The 27,379-nt window shown below is 39.6% G+C and overlaps 1 protein-coding gene across 1 annotated transcript; it reads right to left on the reverse strand.

Moving 5' to 3' along the window:
• Positions 1–5,165: 5,165 nt before the first annotated feature.
• Positions 5,166–27,379, reverse strand: CD274 (CD274 molecule; the record flags this gene model as incomplete). Its single annotated transcript, XM_080708987.1, has 6 exons — positions 5,166–5,225; positions 7,941–8,069; positions 17,767–17,909; positions 19,593–19,877; positions 26,380–26,721; positions 27,328–27,379. The coding sequence occupies 6 exons, from the start codon at positions 27,377–27,379 to the stop codon at positions 5,166–5,168; spliced, it is 1,011 nt and encodes a 336-aa protein (XP_080565113.1).

Raw genomic sequence — 27,379 nt, forward strand, 5'->3', positions numbered from 1 at the left:
CATTTTATGAATAAGGAAACAGGCTCACGCAGAGTAGATGATTTGCTGAAGGTCACACCAGTAAATGGGAGAACTGAGACTTAAACTCCATGATCTGAGTCAGGGTTCCTGTCAGGCTCTGAACCCATGGTGCTAGAGAAAAATACTGTTGAGATTTTATGTTTGGTCTTGAAGGGGTAAGAGGGAGGGGCAAGAGAGCCAACTCTCTGAACACAACTCAGCTCTTCCTTTTGCTTCATGCTTACAAGGTTATGATCTGGTCATCAAGTTCTTGTTTGTTTCTAGCTTTAGAAGTAGGACATTAAGTGAAGAATGTTCTTAGAGGGTAAGTTTTGGTCAGGCAGTTTTGCACAGACATCAGAGATTGCTGCCTTGAGCGTTCTCCTTAGGTTGATTTCCCGTCCTTCAGCAAAGCAAGCTGAAACAATTACAGAACAGAGTGAAGGAGCTTAGACAGCAGCAGTGCATCGAGGTCACTGCCTTCAGTTCCCTCCAGAAAGGCGGCCTTCTGCCAAAGCCAGCAAGAAGCCCATACATCTTTTTTTTTTTTTTTTGGTGGTACTGGGATTCCTGGAAGCCCTTCTACCTCTGGGCTACACTCCCAGACCTATTTTTTTTTATATTTTTATTTAGAAACAGGGTCTCCTAAGCCAGCGCGCGCGGCTGGCTTCAAACCTGCGCGATCCTCCTGTCTCCGCCTCCCAAGCGCGGGGATTACAAGCGTGCGCCACCACGCCCGGCTACATCTTTTAACCAACACTTTTTAGACTTAGAACAGTTTCCCACAGGTTTCTTTTATTTATTATTGCTTCTCTTCATTATTATAAAAGTGCATGTCTGACTCTCCCTTCAATCAGACACTTTTAAGATCAACAGATTAGACATGGGGCCATTCTTTTTTTAAAATTTTTATTGGTGCATTGTAGTCATACATCTTAATGGGATACAAGATGGTGGAGACATACATGCACACATCACCCAGTTAGCCCTTACCCAATTCCTGCCCCATAGGGCCATTCTAAGGAAGCTAATGTGATCAATCTTGAGAGTGTCATTCAATGTGAAACTTCTTAAGTATGATAAAAGGCTGATTAAACCACAGGATTGAGGGATCTCTACCTGGCTTGGGACTGGGAAAGAGAACAGCATCTTTAGGGAACAAAGGGGATCACAAATGCGGAATTTGTGATGTTACCTGACACCCACATGCTTTGCATTCAAAGTGGGATGCCTGATGGCATCTTTGTTTTTAATCTCTGTCAAATCTAGACTCTTTCCCTTTCTGTTTCTTCATAGGTTGCAACTCCATTACATACAATAGACACATGCACCATTAATTTATCTTGCATGTGCACATTTTTATGTGTCACATCTACAGAATTTGCCTTTACAGGTTTTTAATTTTCCATAAGTATTAGTAGATCATCTGATTTATTAAGCATTGTACTTTATACAATATATATCCAGGGTATGAAATTATGACCTTTTTTTTCAAGAAAACAGGAAAATGATGGCATGGAATGAAATAGCTAAGATTGCCATGGGTCCCATCAGGCTGTCTGACTGTGATGTGATGAACTAAGATAGGAGAGAGGAGGAAGTGGCCAAAGAGTGTACAAATCAGCAAACCTCAAGCAGTGGACAGGAATGAGACTGGCATGGCTGGGAGGGCTGGTCTGGAGAGGGCCGTAGAGCATTTTCATTATGGATATGATGGCTATGATATTCACCCTGTCATATCCACACTGGGCATTCAACATCCACTGACCTCTAGGAAGAAATTTTAAGGCTAATCATGCTACTTTAATTTGAAACAAGCTCACTCACAGAAGATGATTACCATATTCTCTTTTGAGGGTTGTTTGAGTGCAAGCAAACACATGCCTATTTGTGTGATTATTTATTTCTAATAACCTCTTAAAGTTCAAACTGGAGCATTCTCACAATTGTCCTGACCTTTGGGGAAGTAGCCTCCTGTCTTACTTTACTCTGTCTGCATTCAGGCCTCTAGTTCCCCTCCCTTCAGACTCTGACTCTACCCACAAAATTCCCCTTTCACATAATCCAGAAAAAAAAATGTCAGAGAGAAATTTTTTCTGAGCATCATGATTTTACATTCATCAATTAGTCATTGTGGCAATATGGATTTTATGGATCCACTTTCTCTAAAGTCTCAACTGTCTTTTTACCATAATCCATTTGTTTGTTTGATACTGGGGATTGAACTCAGAAACATGCCTCCTCCGAGCTACACCCCCAGCCCTTTATTAAAATTTTAAATGGTCTCACTAAGTTTCTAAGGCTGACTTCAAACCTGTGATCTTCCTCTCTCAGCCTTCCAAGTACTAAGATTAAAGATGTGTGCCACCCTGCCTAGCTACCTTATCCTTTTTTTTTTTTTTTTTTTTTTTTTTTGCGGGTCTGGGAATGGAACCCAGGGGCATTCAACCTCTGAGCTACACCCCCTGCCCTATTTGTTGTTCTTTATTGTGAAACCGGGTCTCATTGAGTTGCAGAGGCCTCACTAAGTAGCTGAGGCTGTCCGCGAACCGTGATCCTCTGGTCTCAGCCTCCCGAATGCTGGGATTACAAGCGTGAGCATCCATGCCCAGCTCTTATCCTTTTAATTGAGAAGCACAAACACACTTGAGAAAAATAAGAGTATCTCTTCTTTCCAGACATGATGAAATTATTTTGTAACAAAGAAAGAATCCATATCTTATGATTTTAAGATGACTCAGGACTTAATGATGTTTACAAGGGTCTGTAATAGACAAGAAAGGGCACAGGTGAGAAGCATGGCTAAAAAGGGAAGGGAATCAAGAATAGCGTTAGAGTCTCCAACAAAAGTGACTTCATTTTGTGAAGATGTGTCATTTTGCAGGTGTTTTTGCTGATCAGAAATTCACAAGTCTTGTTCAAATATACTCTTCCCCCTGCTTACTGAAATGCCACCATTGTCTTGCCTAAGATATGCTTGATAAGCTTCTTATAACATTCCTCTGCTTATAGAAAATTGCCATTGATTGTCCTGTTTAACAACCCAACTTATTCCCCTTAGCAACCCCCCCCCCTTAGCAATGGCTAACCACTGTTCCCCTAACCCATGGAATCTCCCCTTAAACAACCGATATAAACTTCTAGTTTGTAGGTAGACACAGGCTCCATCATTCTTTCTTGGCAACCCAAGTTGCAATAAAGCCTGTACTGCTATAGAGCCTTCTCTTGTCTCTTTCTTTCCCGGGTCTTTCAAACAGGGAATGAAGATGGGGCCTCCTCCTCTCCCTGGGCACAACCAGGAGCAAAGCATGCTTGTTGTCAGGATCACGGGCTTGTCAGGATTGTGCTACTAGCAACTTTTTCCAAGCTACAACACTCAACCCCAGCTCTTCCACAGATTCCATGCCACATAGTGCAGCCTCCGCTGGGGCAAAAGTGATCTCCTAACACAGCTAGTTCAATCATTCCTCTGCTGAATGCCTTCAGCCACTTCCCATTGCATTTAGAACAGAAGCTGAACTCTTTACCATGGCCCCCGGGGGGGGCTACATGATGAGCTCTAAAACCCTATTTTCATTCCTATCTTCCCCAGTCTCCTTTCTATTCCATGAACTTGCTAAACTCAGTATCACCTCAGTACTCTGATGTAAGTCGTACTTACCTGCTGGGCTGCACCATCTTTTGTATGGCTCCTTGCATTCAAACGTTACCTTTTCAGAAGCCCCTGTCCCATTCACACTATTTAAAGTTGGTTTCCAACTCTTATCTTTTAGCTTGACACTTACTAATAAGAATTTGCACCTTCATTACTATTCATTGGTTTATGGTAAATCTTCACACACACACCCTGACTAGAATGTGAGTTCCTTGAGGTCGGAGCCCCACCTTTTTTATTTGCTTTTTTTCCCCTCGGGATCTTACTCAGAGCTTGACATATAGCAAATACTCAAAAGATATTACTTGAAGTAATGAATAATATAATCTCTAGGTTTTTTTTATGCCTAGATTTTTCTTTTAGATACCTGAATAATTTTAATCAAGTTCTAAAGTCCCTAAACATTATCAGTATCTTAGAAACAGAGTACCTTTGATTTTATATACATTAGTTACTCTAAGCTGGCTAAGTCATCTATGTCCAGAAAAAAAGAGATGTTTGACAGATGAAGCCTAATCTTGGTCATGTGCCACTACTGATAGTAGTTTTTCCATTATTTATGCCAGATATCACATTTCTTCAATTTTCAGAACAAAAGCTCTCCTAATCATCTTCAGTTGTGTACATGTTGTCTCTTGAGTAAATTCTGGTGATCTTTCTCTTCATTTTTCTTTACTGCAGAGTATTGAAATGAAAATGGCTTTTTGTGTCTTTTGAAGGAAGGCTGGTTATTTGATCTTAAGGCAGTTAGCCAAAGTTTCACATGAAGAAGCCAGGATGCCGAGAGGGTTAGTGTAGGTTTGGGGGATTTTGATAGTTTTCAATAGCTCCAAAATGCTGACCAAAATCTTTACCTCTGTTATGCCAAAGCTGCACTTGTAGGACTGTGTTAAACTTAGTTCTCAGAATATATAAATATAAATTAGGATCATTCTCACAAGCTTTCCCAAGGTCCAGATCTCCTAATTATTCCATGTATGTGGAAGCCATACACAAAGGGTTGATTTAATCCATTTATACTTTTATAATGCCACAGTATCATTTATCATCATGCAGGTCCAAACCCATAGCTGCTTAATCTGAGGCCATAAATAAACTGATCATGCTTCCATAAGTTAGAGTCTGTCCTGGGAGTGAGACCAAACTGGGAGAAATTAAATGAAAGAAAATTATTTGATTCAGTTGAGTTCAAATTCAGACTTAAATCCAAGGGCAACTGAACTGAGTTTCTTAAACTCCCTTATTTTTGATGTTTATATATGGCATTATACATTAATAAGAGTTACCATTTTCTTAAATTCATGAAAAGTCCCTGAAGGGCAAATCATTGAGCTCAGATTTTTAAAAATTATAATTGATTTTCTTGAAATAGGTGATATGTCTACAAGTTTCAAAAATCAAAAGGTACAAAGGTTATTCAGTAAATTTCTCCCACTAGAAAACCAATTTGCTACCCCAGAGGAAAGCAGTGTCATCAGTTGGAAAGCAGTGTCATCAGAGGAAAGCAGTGTCATTCTTCTAGATATGTTTTTCCTTTACAAAAATGCAAAATTTGTATCTCAAAAGATACCTAGTGGAGACAATATACAAATTCAGTGTACAGGTATTCATACTGAGGATCGGTGTGAACCTTATCATACCATGCATATTTACATACAATCAATATAAGGTACAAAGTTTAGTGCACTGTACTCTTTATATATTCCTTTTTTAACTTAACAATAAATACATGTTAGAGATCTGTCCCATATCAGTACAGAAAGAGTTCTTTGTTTGTTTTTGTGGCTATGTTCTATAGTGTTCTAATGTTGGATCTGCCACCACATTTATTTAACCAGTTCCCTATTGATGGACATTTGGGTTGTTTCCAGTGTTTCGTTATTATAAATAAAAGATGCAAACAAGAAAAGTTGTAATGAATATCCCTAAACATATGTCGTTTGGTACATATAAGAATCTAGTTGTAGGGTAAATTTTAGTATAAATATAAATGTAGGGTAAAGTCCGGTTGCTGGGTTATTTATAATTCTGATAGATAACTGCCAAATTATCCTCTGCAGACATTGTACCAATTTACATTCCCACTAGCAATGTAAGAAGCACAGAAATTTTTTGCTAAATATTTCATTTATAAAGAGGAAAGAAGATGCTTTCTTGCACCATCAGAGGTGAGCATCATAGCCCTAGTCTGGCTTCCTTTGTGAAATCTTCCTTGTCCCTAGAATTGTCTCTTTGTTTTCTGTTGCTCTATCAAAATTTGAGAGTAGGTACTGTGTAAGGATAAAAGCTTTACTTGTCTCATGGTTTTGGTGGTGGAAAATCCAGGTTAGGGGAGCCAGGACCGGTGAAGCCCCCGCCTGCACCCAACTGGCCGATGGAATCACGTGGCAGAGTGTGTGTGAGAGAATAGCAAATGTGGTGTGTGGAACTAACACAGCAAGAGATGAGCAGAGGAAACAGCTCACTCTATAACAATCAGGCAATTAATCCAGTCCCACGAGAGCAAAAATGAGAGTACTTCCTGGAGAAAAGCATCAAGCCCCCTCATCACCAGCCCTCAACGTTCCCACCATATCAGTAATGTTACACTGAGGACCACGCTTCCAGTACAAGAACCTTTGGGCGACAAACCACACCCAACCCATAGTACTCTTTCTCCTCTACCATCTGCTGTTCTCTGTTCTGCCTTGAGACATTTTTATCAGAGTCGCATGTTTTCTAACTCTTGAATTATTACTTAATGTTTAATGAATTTGTGTATTATCTCCTCAGACTATAAGCTTCACGAAGGCACTGACTATTTCTTCAAATCCCTCATAATGTCCCAGTAAAGTGCCTGGCCTGTGGAAGTTATTCAGTGAGAGGCTGTGGCTCTCCGGGATGTCTGTAGTAGGAGTGTGGGGAATGTAGGTGGAATTTCAGGTTTTAAATGGTACTCCATAGGTGTCAGCTTCCATATAGGTGAGGGGAGGGAAAGGGATTCTCAGGCTACAAAGAGGGAGAGTAGATGTAGAGGGAAACATACAGAAAAATGAGATTGTTATGTTGAGATATGCTACAATCCTACCAAGTATTGGGATGACAGGTGTGTACCATCATGCCCATTTTTTCTTTATCTTGAAGATTTTCCTTTCTCAAAATGCTGACATAGCAAGGTCGGTACTGGGGCCTCCGAGGCCAGGATAAGAGCCTGCCGAGGGGTTAGGCTGGTGCTGGGGCCAGTGAGGCCGGCATCGGAGCCTGCTGTTAGGCAAGGCCGATACAGGGGCCTCTGAGGCCAGGATAACAGCCTGCCGAAGGGTTAGACCGGTGTTGGGGCCAGCGAGGCCAGCATCGGAGCCTGCCGTGAGGCGAGGCCAGCATCGGAGCCTGCCGTGAGGCATGGCCAGTGTTGGGGCCTCCTAGGCCGGGAGTGGAACCTGCCGAGGGGTTAGGCCGGTGCTGGGGCCAACAAGGCCGGCATTGGAGCCTGCCGTGAGGCTAGGCCGGTACTGGGGCCTCTGAGGCTGGGATTGGAATCCTGCCAAGGGGTTAGGCCAGTGCAGGGGCCAATGGCCAGCATCGGAGCCTGCCGTGAGGCAAGGCCACTACTGCGGCCTCCAAGGCCGGGACCGAAGCCAGCTGAGGGGTTAGGCCGGTGTAGGGGCCAGCGAGACCAGAACCGGGGCCTCCCATGAGGCAAGGCCGCTTCTTGAGCCAGCGAGGTCTGGATCAGGCCACTGAGTAGCCAGGCCACTACTGGGGCCATCAAGAGTGGGATCAGTACTTGCAACGCAGCATGCACAGAGAAATATCGCAGAAAATATAAATCAGACACTTCTCTTAATCAGCAATAACTAGGAGGAAAGGGGCAACAGGAAGAGGTTGAGCTATAGACAGGGCCCTATAGTGAAGCAACTAATGTGACCAATCAGAGAGTATGTAATAGTGGAGGACGGAGCCTCTTTAAAACGCAGGAGGTACATAAACAAATGTATCAAAGTTAATCAGCAAAAAAGCATGGGATGGAGGGAGGGGGAGGGAATGGGATGGGGGCTGGAGGAGGGCTAAATGGATGATGTGTGCTTGTATATCCTCTCAAGACTTGTACTCCAATGTGATTGATATATGACTACAATGCACCAATTTAAAAAATAAATTAATTTAAAAAATGCTGACATAGGAACACTGCCCTGATTAAAGTTTCACCAGCCCTGTAGACACCCGCAGAGGTCTCAAAGCATTGAATGTGAAAGTGCCTGATGCTTTATCCTGGTCTCCAGCCCAGAGCTGAGTGGATCTTTACCTTCTCTTCAATCAGAATACTGCTACCCCTTTTCTCAAGCCTGTCCTTGCAGTAGGGTCTCTTCAGCAGGTCCCAGGGTCCTAACATTTCTGACTTCCCCATCTCCTCTGGGTGCTGGCCTGAAGAACTCTGATGCACAATTAAGTCAGAGGGGTGTGGGTGAGATAACTTCCTACTATTGACTGCTACCCAATTCCCTGATGGAGATGTGCATTATGAACTTCCTGTACATCCAGTTGTAATTTTCTACTTTAGAATCCATGATCCATAATTTGGTGAAGGCAGGAGACAATAAATGATAGCTACACAACATTGCTTTATAACCATGAACCTAAGATCTGTATAGCCAATGCTTGACCACGGACTCTCCATTCGAAATTAATGTTCTATTCCTATATGTATTACTTGCAAATGACTATTTTATGTTTTTCTATTGAGGGAAAAGATGTACATAAATTATCAGTAAGAATTATAATAAGGAGCCGGGCATGGTGGCACACGCTTATAATCCCGCGCTTGGGAGGCGGATACAGGAGGATCACGCAGGTTCGAAGCCAGCCATGCTGGCTTAGGAGACCCTGTTTCCAAATTTTAAAAAATATATAAAAATGGATCTGGGAGTATAGCCCGGAGGCAGAAGGGTTTCCAGGAACTCCAGTACCACCACCACCAAAAAAAAAAAAAAAAAAAAAAGAATTATAATAAGAATTTTTGTTTTTTAAACTTCCAGGAAATAGTGCCCTTTTTTCCCTTTTCTTTTTAATGTCCCAGTTTCCTTAACTTTCCTTTATTTGACTCTCTAGGTAACCCAATGCCTTTATCTGGTACAATCATTGCCAGACCAGAGAATTAAAGGAGATGATGTATGTAATTATAGCATCTGGCATAAAGTATGTGCCCAACAATGGTAATTATCATGATTAATGATAATCCCCAACACTCACATATGTTGCATTTGGTCAAAAATTGACTTCTTTCAAAGTATAAATAGTTCTAGGAATGTTTAAATGATAAGAAGAGTAATTTTGTTTATCATATCATTTTCCTTGAAGCTTTAGGAGCTTAGTATAGGGAATATTTCTAAAAATAGGATGTATCTGTCTTCATAAATTTGGCCACTGATAGTTCTAGTGCAAAAGTTAACTCTGAATTCTTAGCTTTAAAACAGTAATCGGGACACAAGAGGAACTTAAGAGAATGGAGAAGAAATCCCAGTGGAGTGATGGTGGGGGTCTAGAGGGAAAAGGTGGTTGGGGGCGGAGAGGAAGGACGAATTAGTGAAGGAAATTCTTTCATTGATGTTATGTACTTACTTATGTGAAATAATCAATGACAATCTCAATATCATGTATGGGAAGGGAGGCAGTGGGGAGAGAGCTGCAGGGAAGCTTGCCAAGTGTTGTATCTCTGTATACATAAAATAGTAATAATCTATTTTTATAAAATATTAAGATAAAAATTATATTTGCCTTTTTGTGACAGACAGCCACAAACTTATAAGAAGGACTAAAGTAAAAGATGAAAGCTATGGCTCATTTTCAGGCTATCTTTATTGTATATGAACCCCTCCAATGTCACAAAATTCCAGCTGGAACCTAGATCTCCCAAAGCCAGCCAGGAAGACTTCTCTATGTTCTTCCCTGATCAAAAAGGTGAGATGTCTTGATGGGCAGCACCCATTTTTGTTACTTCAATTGCTTAAGGGCTGGCATAGTGTATCACTGTCACTACAAAGATATTGATGCTCTCCCTTTAAAATCACGTAATGTCTGCCGGGTGTGATGGTGCACGCTTGTAATCCCCACGCTTGGGAGGCGGAGACAGAAGAATCGCGCAGGTTGAAGCCAGCCTCTCTGGCTTAAGAGACCCTGTTTCCAAAAAAAACAATATAAAAAATAGGTTCAGGAGTGTAGCCCGGAGGTAGAAGGTTTTCCAGCAACCCCAGTACCACACACACACACACACACAAAAAAAAAAAAATCACGTAAGGTCTGAAATATATTGTAAGAAATAGCCATCATCATCCTTTGAGAATATCTGATTCTCAAATAAATGATCAAAACACTCTTTAAACTGAATTTGATGACTAAGTAATCAAACTAGATGACACATTAAAAGACCTGTACTTCCTTGAATGTTAAGCCTTGACATGTTTGTCTTAAAATCACCACAGATTTATTAATGGCCCTACCCAGTTCTTAGTCTTTAATTCTCTACGTGGCTTAGTCCTAGGTTTCTCATTTCCTTTTCAGGACCATGCACACTGGTGTGCACATCCACGTTTGTAGATCTGAGAAGGGTGCCCTCTTAGAGGTAAACCCCTTCATTTCCCTAGTTCCCTTGAGTTCCACTCCTTCTCTTCCACCCATTCTCCCTCAGATCTTCAATTTTGATGACATAAATTTGACACTTTTATTTGTATTGTCCTATAAGGAGCTCCAAAGTGCAAGAAAATAAAAATTCTCAATAATTAAAAAATAAATTATTTTGGTTTTTTTAATGACACAGAATTCAAGATTTTATTATATAAACATAAAATCTATGGGAAAAATAGAAAGGAGGCTTCAGCTCTTTTATGTATCTGTCTCTGCTGAGAGGTTAAACTGGGGAGTGGTTATACAAAACTCACAGAAAACAAGAAAATGAACATGCTGGTGTACTGACAAAGAAAATAAATAAGAATATTTTATTAAATTAATGCAGCTACAAATCATTTCTACATTAACAATAAAACAAAAACCATAAAAGAATAAAGTGCTTTTTAAACCCAACACCACGAGAGGTGTTAATATTTAGAATAGCTGGGTTCTCTGGCACATGCCTAATAACCGAGTACTTGAGAGGCTGAGACAGGAGGATTGCAGGTCTGAGGCTAGCAGGCGGTTAACTTAAAAGGACCTGTTTCCAAATAAAAAAATCAAATAGAGCAGGGAGCAAAGAGGCAGAATGTCCTAGGTTTAACCCCCATAGCATACACTAACACACACACACACACACACACACACACACACACACACACGTGCGCACACACACACACACACACACACACATGTTTAGAAATAGATGCATGGAATGAATCTATGTCTTGCTCAGCCAGAATATTTAGCTGTATTTCAAACAAAGGACATTGGTATACAAGTTATTATACAAATAAATATGTACAAACAGATAACATGAGTGCTTCCATTGGATATTCTATTTCTTCACTTGACATGTGGCAAAGCAAAGAAGATGCTAGCAAATTGCCAAGAGATAAAGGAAACTCTGGAGCCCCTGGAAAGTGTGTGTGAATCTCAAAGCCCCAGGGGAACACTATCTTTGCAGGCCCATGTAGTGATGAGAGCTGGTAGCATTCAAGGATTCAAGCAGAGCTAATGGGCCCACAGATGAGGGCCCAAGACACCACTAGTCCAGGTACTGCTGGAAAATCCAGAAAATATTTCATTATGCAACTATTAGCATCACAGTTAAGTTTATACGCAAGGGAAAATACGTTAAAAAAAAATTCCAAGTCAGGGATGGTGGCACATGCCTACAATCCCAATACTTGGGAGGCTGAGACAGGAGAATCATAGACAGGTTCAAGGACAGTCTCAGCAATTTAACAAGACCCTATTTTAAAATAGAAACAAAAGAAAGGGGGGGCTGAGGGTATAGGTCAGAGGCAGAAAGCCCCAGTTCAATCCCCAGTACTACACACACATGATCACACACAAAAATCCAGATATACTTCTGTCATATAGTTAATAACAAGGCTGGTGGCAAATACCTGTAATTTCAGCTACTAGCAAGACTAAGGAAGGAGGATCTTGAGTTTGAGGCCAATTTCAGCAATTTAGCAAGACCCTGTCTCAAAAAATAAAATAATAAAACGGGCTGAGGATGTAGCACACGGGCAGAGTGCTTGCCTAGTATGCATGAGGTCCTGGGTTCAACATCTAGTACTATGGAACAAATAACAACAAGAAAAAAAAAACAAACAAAAATTGCACAAAATAAATACATTTTTAAAAAGTCTGCCCTTTAGTACTAGATTGACTCAGTATATTCTGGGGAACCTAAAGGTCTTCTGTTGAGCAAACACAAAATAAGCACAATCCAAATTCAGTCTTATAGCAAGCACTCAACAAAAGCTGATTGTCAAAGGTCTATGTAGCAAATATTTAGCATACATGAAATCATATGAAAGATACGAAGAAACTATAGGAAAGGTAATCTAGAAAACAAACAAGATGCAGTTTACTTCCTCAAATATTTTCAAGCTGCTACATAAGAAATAATGTTTTCAGCTGGGCGTGGTGGCGCACGCTTGTAATCCCCGTGCTTGGGAGGCGGAGACAGGAGGATCGCACAGGTTCGAAGCCAGCCTTGCTGGCCTTAGGAGACCCTGTTTCCAAAAAAAAAAAAAATATATATATATATATATATGAAATATACATATTATATATAATATACATAATATATAATATACATATTATATATAATATACATAATATTATATATATATTAGGTCTAGGGGTGTAGCCTGGAGGTAGAAGGGTTTCCAGGAACCCCAGTACCACCAAAAAAAAAAGAAATAATGTTTTCAATAAAAATAGTAAAGTGCATAGCAGGTGCAATAATGTCCTATCACGTAGAAAACGAGTTTTAAATGTACTTTCAACATGCATTTCCATATATAGACTATCTTTAGAGGAATATAAGAATAAAGGCAATACTAGCTGATTCTGAAAAGAAAAACTTGGTGCCTAGGAGGCTGGAATGGTGTTTTTTTTATTGTGTATCATAGAATTAAAAATTCAATAGCTTTTAAATAAATACAAAAAAGATAACTGATGAGAGCTGGGCGTGGTAGAGCAGGCTTGTAATCCCAGCACTTAGGAGGCTGAGACAGGAGGATCGCACAGGTTCCAAGCCAGTCTCAGCTACTTAGTGAGACCCTGTTTCCAAATAAAGTATAAAATAGTTCTGGGAGTATAGCCTGGAGGTAGAAAGCCTCTGGGTTCCACCCCCAGTACCACACACACAAAAAAGAGAGAGAATTGATGAGAAATGTGAGGCACTACTTAGAGAAGGATCAGATTGTATGGCAAAGACAAATTAAATATAATGCTAGAAAAGGAATTTGAGAAGTTATTCTACAGTCCATTTAAGTATGAACTTCTCATAAATTAAAATTGCTTAGACTCTTAACCATGTTTAAGGATAGTCAACTGATACTGTGTCTTGCTGACATGCAGACACAATGACCAGCACAGTGCAAGGCAGATATAATATGCAAAGACATTTAATGAATGTATTTCTTAAAAGTATAACTGTAAATTGCATTCTAAAAAATATAGCAATAATGTCGAGGAAATCTGAGAGTTGTTCATTCTTGTGTGGGCAAGTTTCTCCACCTCTGATTCCTCAGCTATCAAATGGGTATAATTAACAGGGCACAGTGGCACATGCTTGTAACCCCAGTACTTGGGAGACTGAGACAGAAGGGTTGCAGGTTTGTGGCCAGCCTCAGCCACCTAGTGAGGCCCTCTGTAACTTAGTGAGCGCCTGTTTAAAAATAAAATATAGAGCTGGGAGTGAAGCTCAGAGGTAGAATGCCCTTGGGTTCAAACCCTAGTACAACACACACACACACACACACACACACACACACACACTCACATGCATGCATGCATACACGCACACACGAACACACAAACATAAATGGTTATGATAATAGTGGTTACCATGACAAGGTGCTTCCAGGGATGAAATAAGATGACATAGGTGTGGTACCACACAGCTGATAACTAAATGGAATAGATACTGCAGTAAACCCTTTGTTTACGAGCATAACATTATTCAAGTAAAACAAAGTAATAGTGGGTTAAGTAAGGTAAAAATCTATATAAACCAATGCTTTGTTTTCTAAATATAGAAAACATTTCCTATTTTTACCATCAGGTATGGAGGATACCAATATCTCACAAATGCTGGATGTGTTACTGAACACAAGCACTGGAGTGGCAAGCTGAGTTTGGTAACAGAGTGTTAAGATCTACTACGACTTATCTTCTGAAGAAATCCTCACGACCATACTCACATGACAGCAAGATCCCACAGACTCAAAATAAATAGAAACAAACTCACACTCAAACATCGTTGCAGTGCTAGGGCACACAGAAGGAGGCAAAGGGCACTTCTACAAGAACTGGCCATTAAAAAGAGAGCAGATTTTCAACCTGCTCTGTCAGGATGAGCGATGGACAATTTGCTCGAAGGCTCCTCCTTCAGAAGCGTCTTTCATTCTTTTTACACGCACTGATGAGTCTCTTCCTAGGTTGAAGTATCCAGGTTTCCTTCCAGGCTCCCTGTTCTACTCCATCTTTCTTCCTTCTCCTTCTCTTCTTTTCCCAGGTCCCATTTTTCAGCACTTGGGACTTTGAATTTCAACATCATCTGTGTCCCAAGGGCCATTTCATTCATGAACTCCCAAAGGACAGGCTGAGAATCCCTGCATGAGGATCAGAAGTTTCAAGGCCGATTATGTCTCCTCAAACTGTGTATCTGGAGAGTGATAACAGTATATTAATTTCATGGGTGGGGGATCCAGAGGAAAAAAAAAGAAATCTAAGAGAACCAAAACTCTTATTTGCTAAGCCATATAATAAGTATACAATAAGAGAAAGAGGCAGACTATATGTATGCACAATTACCCTTATATGACATTGGATGACTAACTGTTCTGGGTTTCCCGGGACTACCCTGGTTTTAAAACTGAAAGTCTGATGTCTCAGAAACCCTTAGGTTGAGAAAACTAGGAGAGTTGGTTCTCTAGGATGACCCAAATATCTACTAATTAGTTTTACAGTGCAAATGAAATCCTATAAATCACATGAGGGAACTTACTTGAGCTTGTCCAAGTTAATTAGATCACTTAAACTCAGGCTGCTAAGTTTGGTTTCTAACTAAGTTAAAGTGAATTAGAAAACTTAATATAAGTTTATTCTTTGTAACTGTTGGCAGAAGTAGGAAATATAGAAATCAAACCATTGGTTTGTATAGACTCTTAATTATTTAGCGCACTAATACTTTGGTTAACTTAAAAAATGTTATGCTCAGCGCCGGGCGTGGTGGCGCACGCTTGTAATCCCCGCGCTTGGGAGGCATAGACAGGAGGATCGCGCAGGTTCGAAGCCAGCCGCGCGCGCTGGCTTAAGAGACCCTGTTTCCAAATAAAAATGTAAAAATAGGTCTGGGAGTGTAGCCCGGAGGTAGAAGGGCTTCCAGAAACCCCAGGACCACCAAAAAAAAAAAAAAAAGGTTATGCTCAGACCTGAAGGGTTTATTGCTGTTATGTGTTTCGTTTAAATATTAACCCTGTTGCAAATGTGGCCATTTTTGGAAAAAGGATTAAACACATAGAGGAAGGGTCCATGGTCAGGCTAGTGGGCCTGGAAACTGAATTTTTGTTATCAGTTATGTTTTCTTGGCCACTTTTCATTATTTTTTGACCCTCTGTCTTGCTACTCTAAAATGAGGATAATTCTCTGACTCTTTTGGTAGGAGAAGAGAAAACTCAATAAAATACAACAAATTCTACATGAAGCACCGACTGATGCACAACATTGTAAAATGAATTATCCATCCACTAAAGTCAACATGGTCCCTTGTTGCAGGAAGATGTCAGGACACAAGGCAACTGAAGGTTACCCTTCTCTCCCTTTCCTTCTATCCACGAAGCTGCTCACTGCTCCTTATTCTAAATGGTCATCTCTAAAACTCCTCAGAATGGCAGGAGTTCTTGCCATTTTATTTCGTGTGTGTTTGTGTGTGTGTGTTGTTGGGGATTGAACCTAGGGATACACTACCTCTGAGCTACACCCCTTATTTTATTTTTTATTTTGAAACAAGTTCTCACTAAGCTGCTGACAGCTGCACTAAGTTGCTGAGGTGAGGCTGGCTTTGAACTTGTAATCGTCCTGTCTCAGCATCCCAAGTACTATGAATACATGCAAGCACCACCACATTTGTTTTGTTTTAATTCTTCAAGTCTGTTATTGCAGATGCCACATTTTCCCACATCCGTAATTCTCACTAAAGAAAGAAAAATCTTTTTTATTTCAGTATGGTACAACTCTACACCCTACATAGTAACTTGAATTTCAATTCCAGGTTCCTATTAAATATTTTTTAATCCCCTACACAGTATGGTGAACTTCCTTATTCTAGGGTCCAAACCTCTAATGATCCAATCCTCAATATTAATGTATATGTTGGACATACATAATATGTATTATATATAAAAATATATTGTTTTACTGGGTATTAAACCCAGAAGCATTCTACCTCTGAGCTACACCCCCCTGCCCCTTTTTATAGTGTGAAACAGAGTCTCACTAAGTTTCTGACAGTTCTTTGCTAAGTTGCTGAGGCTGGCCTTACCCTGTGATTCCCCTGTCTCAGCCTTTCAAGTACTGGGATGCCATCATGCCTGGCTAGGACATATACTTTTGCTCTCAGATTTTCTTTGTGAGTATATGCTTTTATTTTCCATCTTTCCCTTAGAGATTGATCAGATTTTGAGGTAATTACTATTTATTGCTTTTCTAGCCATTCCTAATACCGATTAATCTTTTTTTCCCCCCCAGGGAAATATTCAAAATCCAAGTTGGCAACAGTCATTTCAAATCCACTGTCATTGAAAATTGACCCAAAATTTTCTCAAACTATGGAAGGAATTCTTATGTAACAGTATAAGGATAAATACTTCCTGGCCAATTATCTCAGTTCTGTTAAAGGTCTACTCTTTGGAAATAATTGATCTCTATCATCTCAGTTACACCAATTTCGCAGATCCACCCATCTTGCCAAGGGATAGTGGGGGAATTTTTAGATGACTGCTGGAATTCCCTTCCATGTTCTACTTCCCTAATTTGACATCAGATAACTGTATATGAAGACCATTTTTGGATCTCTTGGTACACATTTCAAAATAATAGGGGAAATGTTTACTCTGAATCTTAGAATGGGAGGAAATTATTTGAATATAATTTTCCTGGATTTTAATCACTCCCGTGTATAAGTAGAGAAATAAATGCATGCAAATTAATTATAAAATTAGGTAATGCTCTCCTCCAGAAATCTTGCAAAATCCTTTAGGGTTAAACAAAAAACCCACAGTTCTCTAGAAGGAACTATTTTTATTATTTAGGGTACTCAGAAAATAGCTCAATATAATGTTGCAACTAGTGCAAGACTCAAATTTAACTGAAACCAATAGGCATTTTAGTGCACTCACTTCTTACAGACTTTTATCTTTGGGTATTTGCATGGTGGAAAGTCTTCTTCAGCCTCCATGCACACCCAGTCTCCCAACACTTACCACTTTACACCTGATCTTCTCTGGGAAATCCTACTCGGTTTCACTGTGATTCCTACTGAATAGTGGGATGTCTTTGTGTCACCTTGCAAAACGAAGTCAATTTCCCTGCAGCCATTAGTTATTCATCTCTCATCCTTTATAAGTGGTAATATGAGCTTTAATACCACCCTTCAATCCAGGTGATCAGAACAGCAAAACTGAGCAGGACTGAAAGTAAAGGTTCAAGTGGGTGGCACAGCTAAAACCCATTTTGTATAAGTGAAAGTGGGCCTTGAAAAGGCAAGCTAAAGGAGGGCAACATTAAGCCAGTGTTTCCCAGGAGGCACCAGTAGCATTTGGGTTGGGACAGTTCCCTGTGAGGTGAGACTGTTCTGCACATAGTAGGATATTCAGCATCTGTAGCTGTGCCATGTAAGTACCACCGTGATAACAATAATGCTTTCACCCACTTCCCCATACCCCTGGGAAGGCTGCTGAAATGAATGAAATACCATTTTTCTGGAGGCGGGACAGGACTGTAAGCACAACAGTGAGGAACAACAGGCCAGGTACCAGCACTACCACGTGAGTCCTCTGATTTGGGGGGACCACCACAGGTGGCTCTGAAAAACAGAACAGAACTAATTAAAGATTAAATATTCATGGGAAGTGGTCAGGAGGATAATCATCTTTGAAGTTCAATTTAGTTTAGTTTCAGGCTAATTTTCACAAATACTGAAAGTTCTTGGCCAGTGAGTGGCTGGAATGGAGAACTAGAAAAAGCCCAGGCTTTGGACAGATGGATCTGGGGTCAAATTCCACTGCCATTGACTGGCTCTGAGATCTCTAACAAGTTCACAAAAGCAAATGCTAAGAAATCTCTTGTGATGTTAATGTTTGTAAAGTGCTTAGCATAGTATCACTCTGAAAGTGTCTGCTTACTACTAAATGGAAGCCTTAATTATGTCACATCTTTTTTCTTTTGAGGTACTGAGGATGGAACCCAGGGGCTTTCTACCTCCAGGCTACATTCCCAGAGCTATTTTATATTTTATTTGGAAACAGAGTCTCAGTAAATTGCTGAGAGCCTCACTAAGTAGCTGAGGCTGGCTTTGAACCTGCGCAATCCTCCTGTCTCAGCCTCCCAAGTGCTGGGATTGCGTGTGTCACCACGCCCGGCCATTATGTCACATCTTGCATTCTTTAGTAGTGAAGCTTGCAGCCCACTGTACACAGCAGGGATGGACCACTGCAGAACACGGAAGGCCAACTGGCACCACTAAGGAGCTTCTTCCCCCACATCTGTGGCCATGATCAGGAACCAAGGCTTCTTATCTTTCTCTGAGTCTAAACATCTTGGGATATCTAGTCATTGTTTTTTTTTTCCCACTGCCCCCCCATCCCCTGAGTCCCAGGGCACATGGATGCTCCAAGACTGCTAACTTCCATCTTTCATCATAATTCAGTTCCTGTTTGGCATCAATGTCAATTAAGACCCTTGATCCCGACTACTTAGTTTAATCTTTAAAGCCGCAAGAGCAAACAGTTTATCTAGTAGCTTACAGTTTGAATGGCCTGTTCCTATATATTTTGAGACTTTATGAAAAATAATTGCTCTCAGTTTCCTCTGGATTCCTCAGCTACAAGAGCATTTTCAGCATGCAACTGAATTACTTGTTCTCTTACCTCTTATAATTTCAAAACACAGAAGTAAAGGCTATTATGAGAACTTGAGTCCTCAATCTTGCATCTGTCATGTTTAAGAACCACTTAAGAATGAACCCACTTTTAGACAGAGTGACCTGTGTCCAATTATATGAATAGATGGTTCTTAATATACTGCTTGGAACATATAGAATATTCCATAAATATTGGATTTGTGTGTGTGTGTTGTACTGGGAATGGAACCCAGGGGCTTTCTACTTCCAGGCTACACTCCCAGACTTATTTTATACTTTATTTGGAAACAAGGTCTCACTAAGTTGCTGAGAACCTCACTAAGTAGTTGAGGCTGGCTTTGAACCTGCATGATCCTCCTGCCTCAGCCTCCCAAGTACTAGGATTACAAGTGTGCGCCACCACGCCTGGCTTGATGAATGTTTTTAAGTGACAATATGACCTGGATGCACGAGGGTGAGAGAATAGCATACATTTTCTGAATATGGTGTCATCTGGTAATTAATTTTTTCATTCTCCCATTAATTTATCCAACCATCATTGGGATTAGGATAAGTAGGTATCCTTTTATGGGGCACTGTTAGGCACATTTTAATCTGTTAGATACCTTCAGATGTTGGACACCTTACCTGGAATGACCAACTCAGCTGTACTGTTTTCCCCAAGATCTAATATCCGAAAAGTACAGTAGAAAATCTCATTTGATGTTGTGTTGACTGTCAGCACGCTGGTCACATTGAAGAAATTCTCTTCCCTCTGGGAACTGGTGATGGTGGTCTCACCACTCAGTATTTGGTGATTACTGCTTGTCCAAATGACTTCTGCCTCTGGGTACCCCTCAGCTTGACATGTTAATTCATGTTCAGAAGTGACAGGATTCATGGAAATTCTTTGGTTGATTTCGCGGTATGGGGCTAGGTCATAAGCAAAAAGAAGTCATGGTTTTCTCTTGGTACAAGTTAGACATGTGGCTTGGTTTTGTCTACGACAGAAAGAATATTAATACAGGCTGGTTCTCCAAGAGATGAGCTCATTAGCTGTCTCAGCAGTGGGGGCCCTTGAAATTCTGCCTCAACTTTTTTGCTCCTACGTGGTTTTAAGGAAAACCTGCTAGCTAAAAAAATCATGCTGGTTTGTTTATTAGGCTCAAACTAAATGTACAAATAAGCCAGGCATGGTGGTGCATGCTTGTAATCCCAGCATTTAGAAGGCTGATACAGGATGATCGCAGTTCTTGGCCAGCCTCAGCTACATAGTGAGGCCCTTTGATCCTGTTTCAAAATAAAGAATAAACAATAGGGCTGGGGGTATAACTCAGAGGTAGAATGCCCCTGGGTTCCATTTCCAGTAACACACACACACACACACACACACACACACACACACACACACACACACTAAATGTAGATAAATTTAAATTGTCATGTTTAAACCAATCATTTTTTATCCAAATATAAAATATGTCTGTTCATTTGAGTCTTTATATGTTTCACAGTAAAGTTTTATCATTTTTACTTAAGACTTCATATCTTCTTAAATTTATTCCCAGATATTTTCTTTTTGTCATTTTAAAGCTGTCTTCATATACATGAACCTTTTCAGCTGGTGAGCACTATTTCCCTATATTTTAGTAAATAAACAAATTCTGACGTGTCATTTACTATTTTGACTTCAAGACAAGGTTTTTAATGAGAACTTGAGTCCTCAATTTTGCATTTGTCATGTTTAAGCACCATTTAAAAATGAATCCACTGATCCTTTATTATGGTGAAATATCACTATAATAGGATCCAGTTCACACAGCAAATAGTTTGACTTTGGGGCAATTAAAATTTCAAGCCTAAAAATACCATTAATAGTAAACTGTCTGGGGTAAAATGTTGGCTTTTTACCTTTTGGTGGTACTGGGGTTCCTGGAAGCCCTTCTACCTCCGGGCTACACTCCCAGATCTATTTTTACATTTTTATTTGGAAACAGGGTCTCTTAAGCCAGCGAGGCTGGCTCCGAATCAGCGTGATCCTCCTGTCTCCACCTCCCAAGCGCGGGGATTACAAGCGTGCGCCACCATGCCCGGCCTATTATCATTTTTTGATGGAAGGAGAGTAAAGAATGATATTGTTTCATATACAGAAGTGTGTATGAATATGGCAACCTCTAAGGGCCAATGAATAGTGGATTCATCCCACAAGGATTGACTAAATATCTACTACACTAGTCTCCAAAGTGGGGCACACACACGAGGGTACAGGAAGTAAATGTTAAGTAATATTATTAAAATAGTATTTTAATATAAAAGTAAAAATAAAAGTAAAATATTATTCCACTTATATGTCCTTCTGTCATATCAATTAAGAAATAAGTTAAAGCCAGGCGTGGTGGCACACACTTGATATCCCAGCATTCGGGAGGCTGAGACTGGAGACTTGCCGTTCATGGACAGCCTCAGCTACTTAGTGAGGCCCTTTGCAACTCAGTGAGACCATGTTTCAAAATAAAGAATAAAAAATAGGGCAGGGGGTCTAGCTTGGAGGTTGAATGCCCCTGGGTTCCATCCCCAGACCCACAAAAAAAAAAAAGAAAGAAAGAAAGAAAGAAAGAAAGAAAGAAAGAAAGAAAGAAAGAAAGAAAGAAAGAAAGAAAGAAGTTAGGCTTCATAAGCTCTATTGGTTGACACAGGATTTCACTTTGCTCCATGAAGTTCTTACAGGAAGAGGAGATTTAAAACAACAGAAAGAGGATGGTGACTAATTTCAGGGCTGTGGATTTTTAAATCTCTTGTCTACTTATAACTAAACTAATCATCTCACAAAATGAGCAAATAACATTAAAATTTTTCTATAAAGAAGATAAGAATTGAATATAATACACTCAATATACATTTATTTCAAGTACAAACCAAAAAGAAATATAAAAAGTGACTTTTTATCAGCCAATGAGGTTATTGTCATTAACCTCAACCTTTTTGAGGTTAATGACAATAAATACCTGGTTGTATCTGGTAAAGTATTAGCTAAAATCCTTCAAGAATATTCAGATTACCTACCTTTGTTAATGATCAATTTTACCTTTTAAAGTATATTATGCTTTGACACATTAACTAATGATCATGAAGCATCACAATTAGAAAGATATTAGAAGTTTTGTTAAATTTTATTTCATCTTTTAAAATGTCTATTTTTGTACATTCCTGGATGCATTAAGTTGAACCACATGAAATTGGTAATAGCCATCCTCATTTGCTTTTAAAAATGACAATTTCTTACAATAAATCTATAAATTAGTCCAAAGAAGAAAGAAAGAAAGCAGTCTCTTTCTTTCTTCTTTGTAAATTTTTCAGCACTGGGGATTGAACCCACGGACATATTTTTCACTCTTTATTTTGAAATAGGGTTTCACTAAGTTGCAGAGGGTGGCCATGATCCTGAGATCCTTCTGTCTCAGCCTCCCAAGTACTGGGATTATAAGCATGCCTGGCTTGTATATTCTTTATAATTACACACACACACACACGTTTAAAATGCTTCACAGATGGGGTAGGGAATCAAAACAAACATTTTGAAAACCCTTGGTTTACAAGATCTAGAACACTATGGTGTTTGTTGATCAAGACCAAGATAAGCTCAAGATAGTTTTGAAGTCATTATACAAACTTATATACACTCTAGAGGTACAAAGGTAGACAGAAAAATATATTGTCTAAAATATCATGTAAACAATGAATTTTAACAAAGTATGTCCCAACAAAGTATTATTTATCATTTATTGCTTTGATCTGAAACTCAAATTTAACTGGTACTATGGACTAAGTTGAGTCCCTCCCAAAATTCTTATATTGAATTCTTAACCCTTAATATATGGTTAATAAGGGCACAGACTTCAGAAGCAGACTTCTTGGGTTTAGAACCTGGCTTTACCACTTACTAGCTGGACTTGGCAAATTGCTTAATTTTGTCAAACCTCTATTTCTTCATCCTTAAAATGGGAAGAATAATGCCATATAGCATTGCATCTAAGATGTGTTTTACTGAAAGACACATTCAGATTTCAGAGATAGTAAAATGTGAAAAATATTCATCTTAGGCATGATAAAGCACCTACCCAGAGACATGTTGAGGATTAAATAAATTAGCCTAAACAAAAAGCTTAGTACTGGCCTAACCCATAACAAGTGTTAAATAAGAACCAGCAGAGTTCTTCTTCCTCTTTACTGCTGAAATATACTCTTAAGAACCTACTGACAGTTTCTGATGGAGAGTCTTGGAAATCTATTTTCACATATTAAAACCTTTCATGTTTTCAAGACTTAAGTTCATCCTACTTGAGAAATTCATTCATTTATTCTTTTAACAAATTTTTGTGTACGTGCACTTGTCACACCAGAACTCTACTATTTGTTATTCCCAGGGACATAACAATGAATAAAACAGCACAAAATCCTCACCCTGTGGAATTTCTGTTCTAGAAGGAGGAGAGAGATAATAAACAAAATAGGCACATGGAATGCTATATTATACAGGGATAGGTGCTACAGAGAAGACTTCAACAGGCCTGAGGGTTCTGGGGGAGAGGTGAGCTTGTTGGGGAATGACCACAGTCAGTCTTTGGTCCATAGGATTCAAACAGCTTTGTCAAGATAACTATGCAACATTTTGTTCTTTTAGCTGCTTAATTCCATTTAAGGTCCTGAAAGTATTAAACGGACAGTTCATTCTTCTCCCTGATGTTAAATTTAGTGATTAAGGGAAAACATTTTTAACTAAAAATCTTAGACTCTCAGATGACAGAGAGTCTGGTATTTAAACTCACCCACATGAAAGGTGTAATAACACCCTAAGTGATAATGATAACGGGGTGAATCTGAAACCAAACCTTTTTAACTTTCAGTTTTGAGATGCTTCACCTTTAAGATCTCATGGTGAGTAAATTCCCTGGGGGAAGCTGGGTTACCACACATTTGCAGTGATGGGAAGAGAAGCCCAAGCACAAAGTGCATTACTGTGAAATCATTTGCATAGCTCTGGAGCTCTCCTTCCTTGTGTTAAAAAGCTGTGTATGCTGGCCACCATGTTTCCATGGGTGGCACTGTCTCCGTGCAATAGCAGCTCGGTAACTGGCTTGTTCTCGATGTAGAAGGGCCAGACTCTTGGTTTAGCTCAACTTGCAAAACCACTGTATGCAGTTAAGAAAATAAATTGAAGCCGGGCGTGGTGGCGCACGCTTGTAATCCCCGCGCTTGGGAGGCAGAGACAGGAGGATCGCGTAGGTTCGAAGCCAGCCGCGCACGCTGGCTTAGGAGACCCTGTTTCCAAATTTAAAAAAATGTAAAAATAGGTCTGGGAGTGTAGCCCGGAGGTAGAAGGGCTTCCAGGAACCCCAGTACCACCACCAAAAAAAAAAAAAGAAAAAGAAAGAAAAAGAAAATAAATTGAACTAGGACACCCATCTAGTAACTTCTAAAAAAAAAAAAAAAAAAATGGACCAAACAAATTAGATCCTCAAATATGCATGGTTATCTGCTTTGCTCCATCAGGGACTTCTCCTTGGAAAAACCATCAGCGGTAGAAGATCTTCTGTTGTGTCAAAGAGATCATGAAACCCAGATAACCTAGAATAAACTTGTTCTTGCTGTACAAAGTCTTCCCTGCATACCCAGCCAGCTGATGAGAACTCTAGACCCAGAAACTTAAACGCTATGCTTCCTTCTTTCAGACTATAAAGACTATGCTCTTTCAACTCATCCCAGGCCTAGCAATGCTAGCTGTTCCAGGCTTAAGGCTTACTAATGTCACTAAATGCCTTGAAATGCAAGCGATACCTGGTATTTGCTGATGGACTAAAGGAAAGTTGAAAATATAAACAACCACACCCCAAGCTTTCTTTCATGAATGTCAGAAATGAGGATGCATGTGGTAAAAACATAATGAAAATTAACTTTACTTCACAAGACAAGTGACTTTTTTTTGGTACTAAGAATTGAACTCAGGGGCCTTCTACCTCCAAGCTACATCCCCAACCCCTTTAATATTTTGTTTTGAAACAGGGTCTTGCTAGGTTGCTGCAATTCTCAATAAATTGCTGAGGCTGGTCTATAATCTGTGATTCTCCGCCTCAGGCTCCCAAGTACTGGGATTATAGACATGTACCACCACATCTGGCTCATTTTCTTAACAATGGTAGGATAAATTGAGTTAGTATCAGAGACCCTGCAATATACCACAAAATAGATGCATTTCTCCCAATCACTACATAATTTTGAGTCTATAATTATCCATGATCCTTTATAATAAATGTAAATTTTCCCACTTATGCTACTGAATTTCAGATTGATGATAGCTCAGGAACGGAAAGACCAAAAGAAGATCACTTAATTCAGGTCAAATCTTAAATGGTTGTCAAGAAGCAGGCAGATAACTTCAAAGCTATAACTAGAGGACAGATTTCAGCTCAAAACCAGGTAGAAATTTCAACAGGCAATGGCAGGGGGTTCCAGAAGACAGAAACATCATTATGGAAAGTGTAAGAACAGAAGATCCTTTGGGGGATTTCTGTTCTTTGTGGGAGTTTGGATTAGTGCCCATGCCTGGGATGCTTTTGGCTCTCAATTCTATGAAACTTAACAGTGAAAGGAGAGGTGGTCAGCTAAGGTGTTTTCCTTCTCTCAACTAGTACCAACACAAAATTCTGAACTCAAAAGACCTGATGACCTATTTGTGGGCCAGTACTCAGGAATTAACACACACAGTTCCTCTTCAACACTTCAATATAACATTGATATAGACTCTCGAGATGAATGTGCAGCTGATGAGCATAGCTAGGCCATCTCTAAAGAACAATGACCACCTTTATGCTGAATATGGTCAGGTTTTGCCTTCATAGATTGACTTCAAGTCTTTGTGAATGTGAAACTCATAATGGGGTTTGTTTTGAACATATTTATTTGGATTTGACCTAGAGAGGTTCAAAGAGAGAATAATGTGGTAGACCTAAGGGAATCAAAAGTAGTAACTAAACAAAAACTTTTCTGGAGGGACACACAAATAATGCATACTGTATCTGCATACCATAGAAGATAGCAGGGAAGGGAGAAGGAATACTTTTGCAATTCTTTTTATTCCTTTGCAATATCTTAAAGGCAAAAACTGGGTATTTATGTTTTTATTTTTTGAAAACTAAATACGTTGTAGAACATGGCTGGTTGTCTAGCTCTGGATTTCCACTGACTGCCAGATAGAGTGTGCTCAGGAGGTGCTCACTGAATGAGTGTGGGAATGAATGAATGAATGAATGAATGAATGAATAGGCTGCTGTTGTTTTGCTAGAAAGTAAGTCTGGACTGCCAAGAATGAGAAGCTTTCAACACCTGGATGTATTTTTAATACAAAGGCCAAGCCTTCTTCATCTATAACAATTCTTACCATTGACTTTCAAGGTAATCCGCTTGTAGTCTGCGCCACCATAGCTGATCAGGCAGCAGTAAACCCCTCCGTCCTGCAACTTCACATCTGTGATCTGAAGTGCTGCACTTCCCTTGAATAGCTGGTCTTTCAACAGCTGGGCTCTCTGCCTGTAGCTACTGTGCTGGACTGTCAGGTCTTCAGTCCCGTGCACAAACTGAATAATTTGCTTATCTCCCTTTTCCCAGTAGACAACTAATGAAGACAGGTCTAGTGGGTTTTCTACTGGGAATTTGCATTCAATTGTCACGTTGCTGCCATATTCAACAACATACAGGTCCTTGGGAACTGTGATTGTAAATGCTGAAAAGAAAGATGACAGATCTTCAGAATGTCTTACAAAATGGGTAGAGGGCTTACGATCACTTCTGGCAAGTTACAACTGTATTTAAGGACTTGTTTTCCTAAAATACGAATTTTGTCTAGTGATCTTAAACATATTTTGGGACACCGTATCTGATCATATATTAGGATAATTAAATGAGTTAAACAAGTTGCCCTGCAATTCATAAATACATATTAATATAAAAATATTATATTTTGGTGGAGTACTAACGAGCAGACAGAACTGGTTTCACAAAGATATCCCCCAAATGTCCTTTGATTAGATACTCGTTTGCCTTCAACACCGCCCTGATGGTAGATTTTAACAGTTTTCTCTTCTTACTGCCCTAAACTTTTGAAAGTTTTCTGATGTACAAGGGTATGGAAATTTAGGGAGGGCCCAAATTGCACTTTGTCTATATTCTCTCTATACAACATCACAGGTGACTTGTTTATAAAATAAAAAGGTAAAGTAGAATGTTCTCTCTATAAGAAGTACAATCATTTAAAATTATTAATTAGGCTTTTAACTCATGATTAAAGCATTTAAGATTCAGAACCTAATAAAAAGATTTGGTGTCTTACCATTCAGTAAATGATAGTAGGCAGTGAATATTAAGACTTTAAATCTCCTCAT

Source organism: Muscardinus avellanarius (genome assembly GCF_963383645.1).
Source record: "Muscardinus avellanarius genome assembly, chromosome: 13".
NCBI lineage: Eukaryota > Metazoa > Chordata > Mammalia > Rodentia > Gliridae > Muscardinus > Muscardinus avellanarius.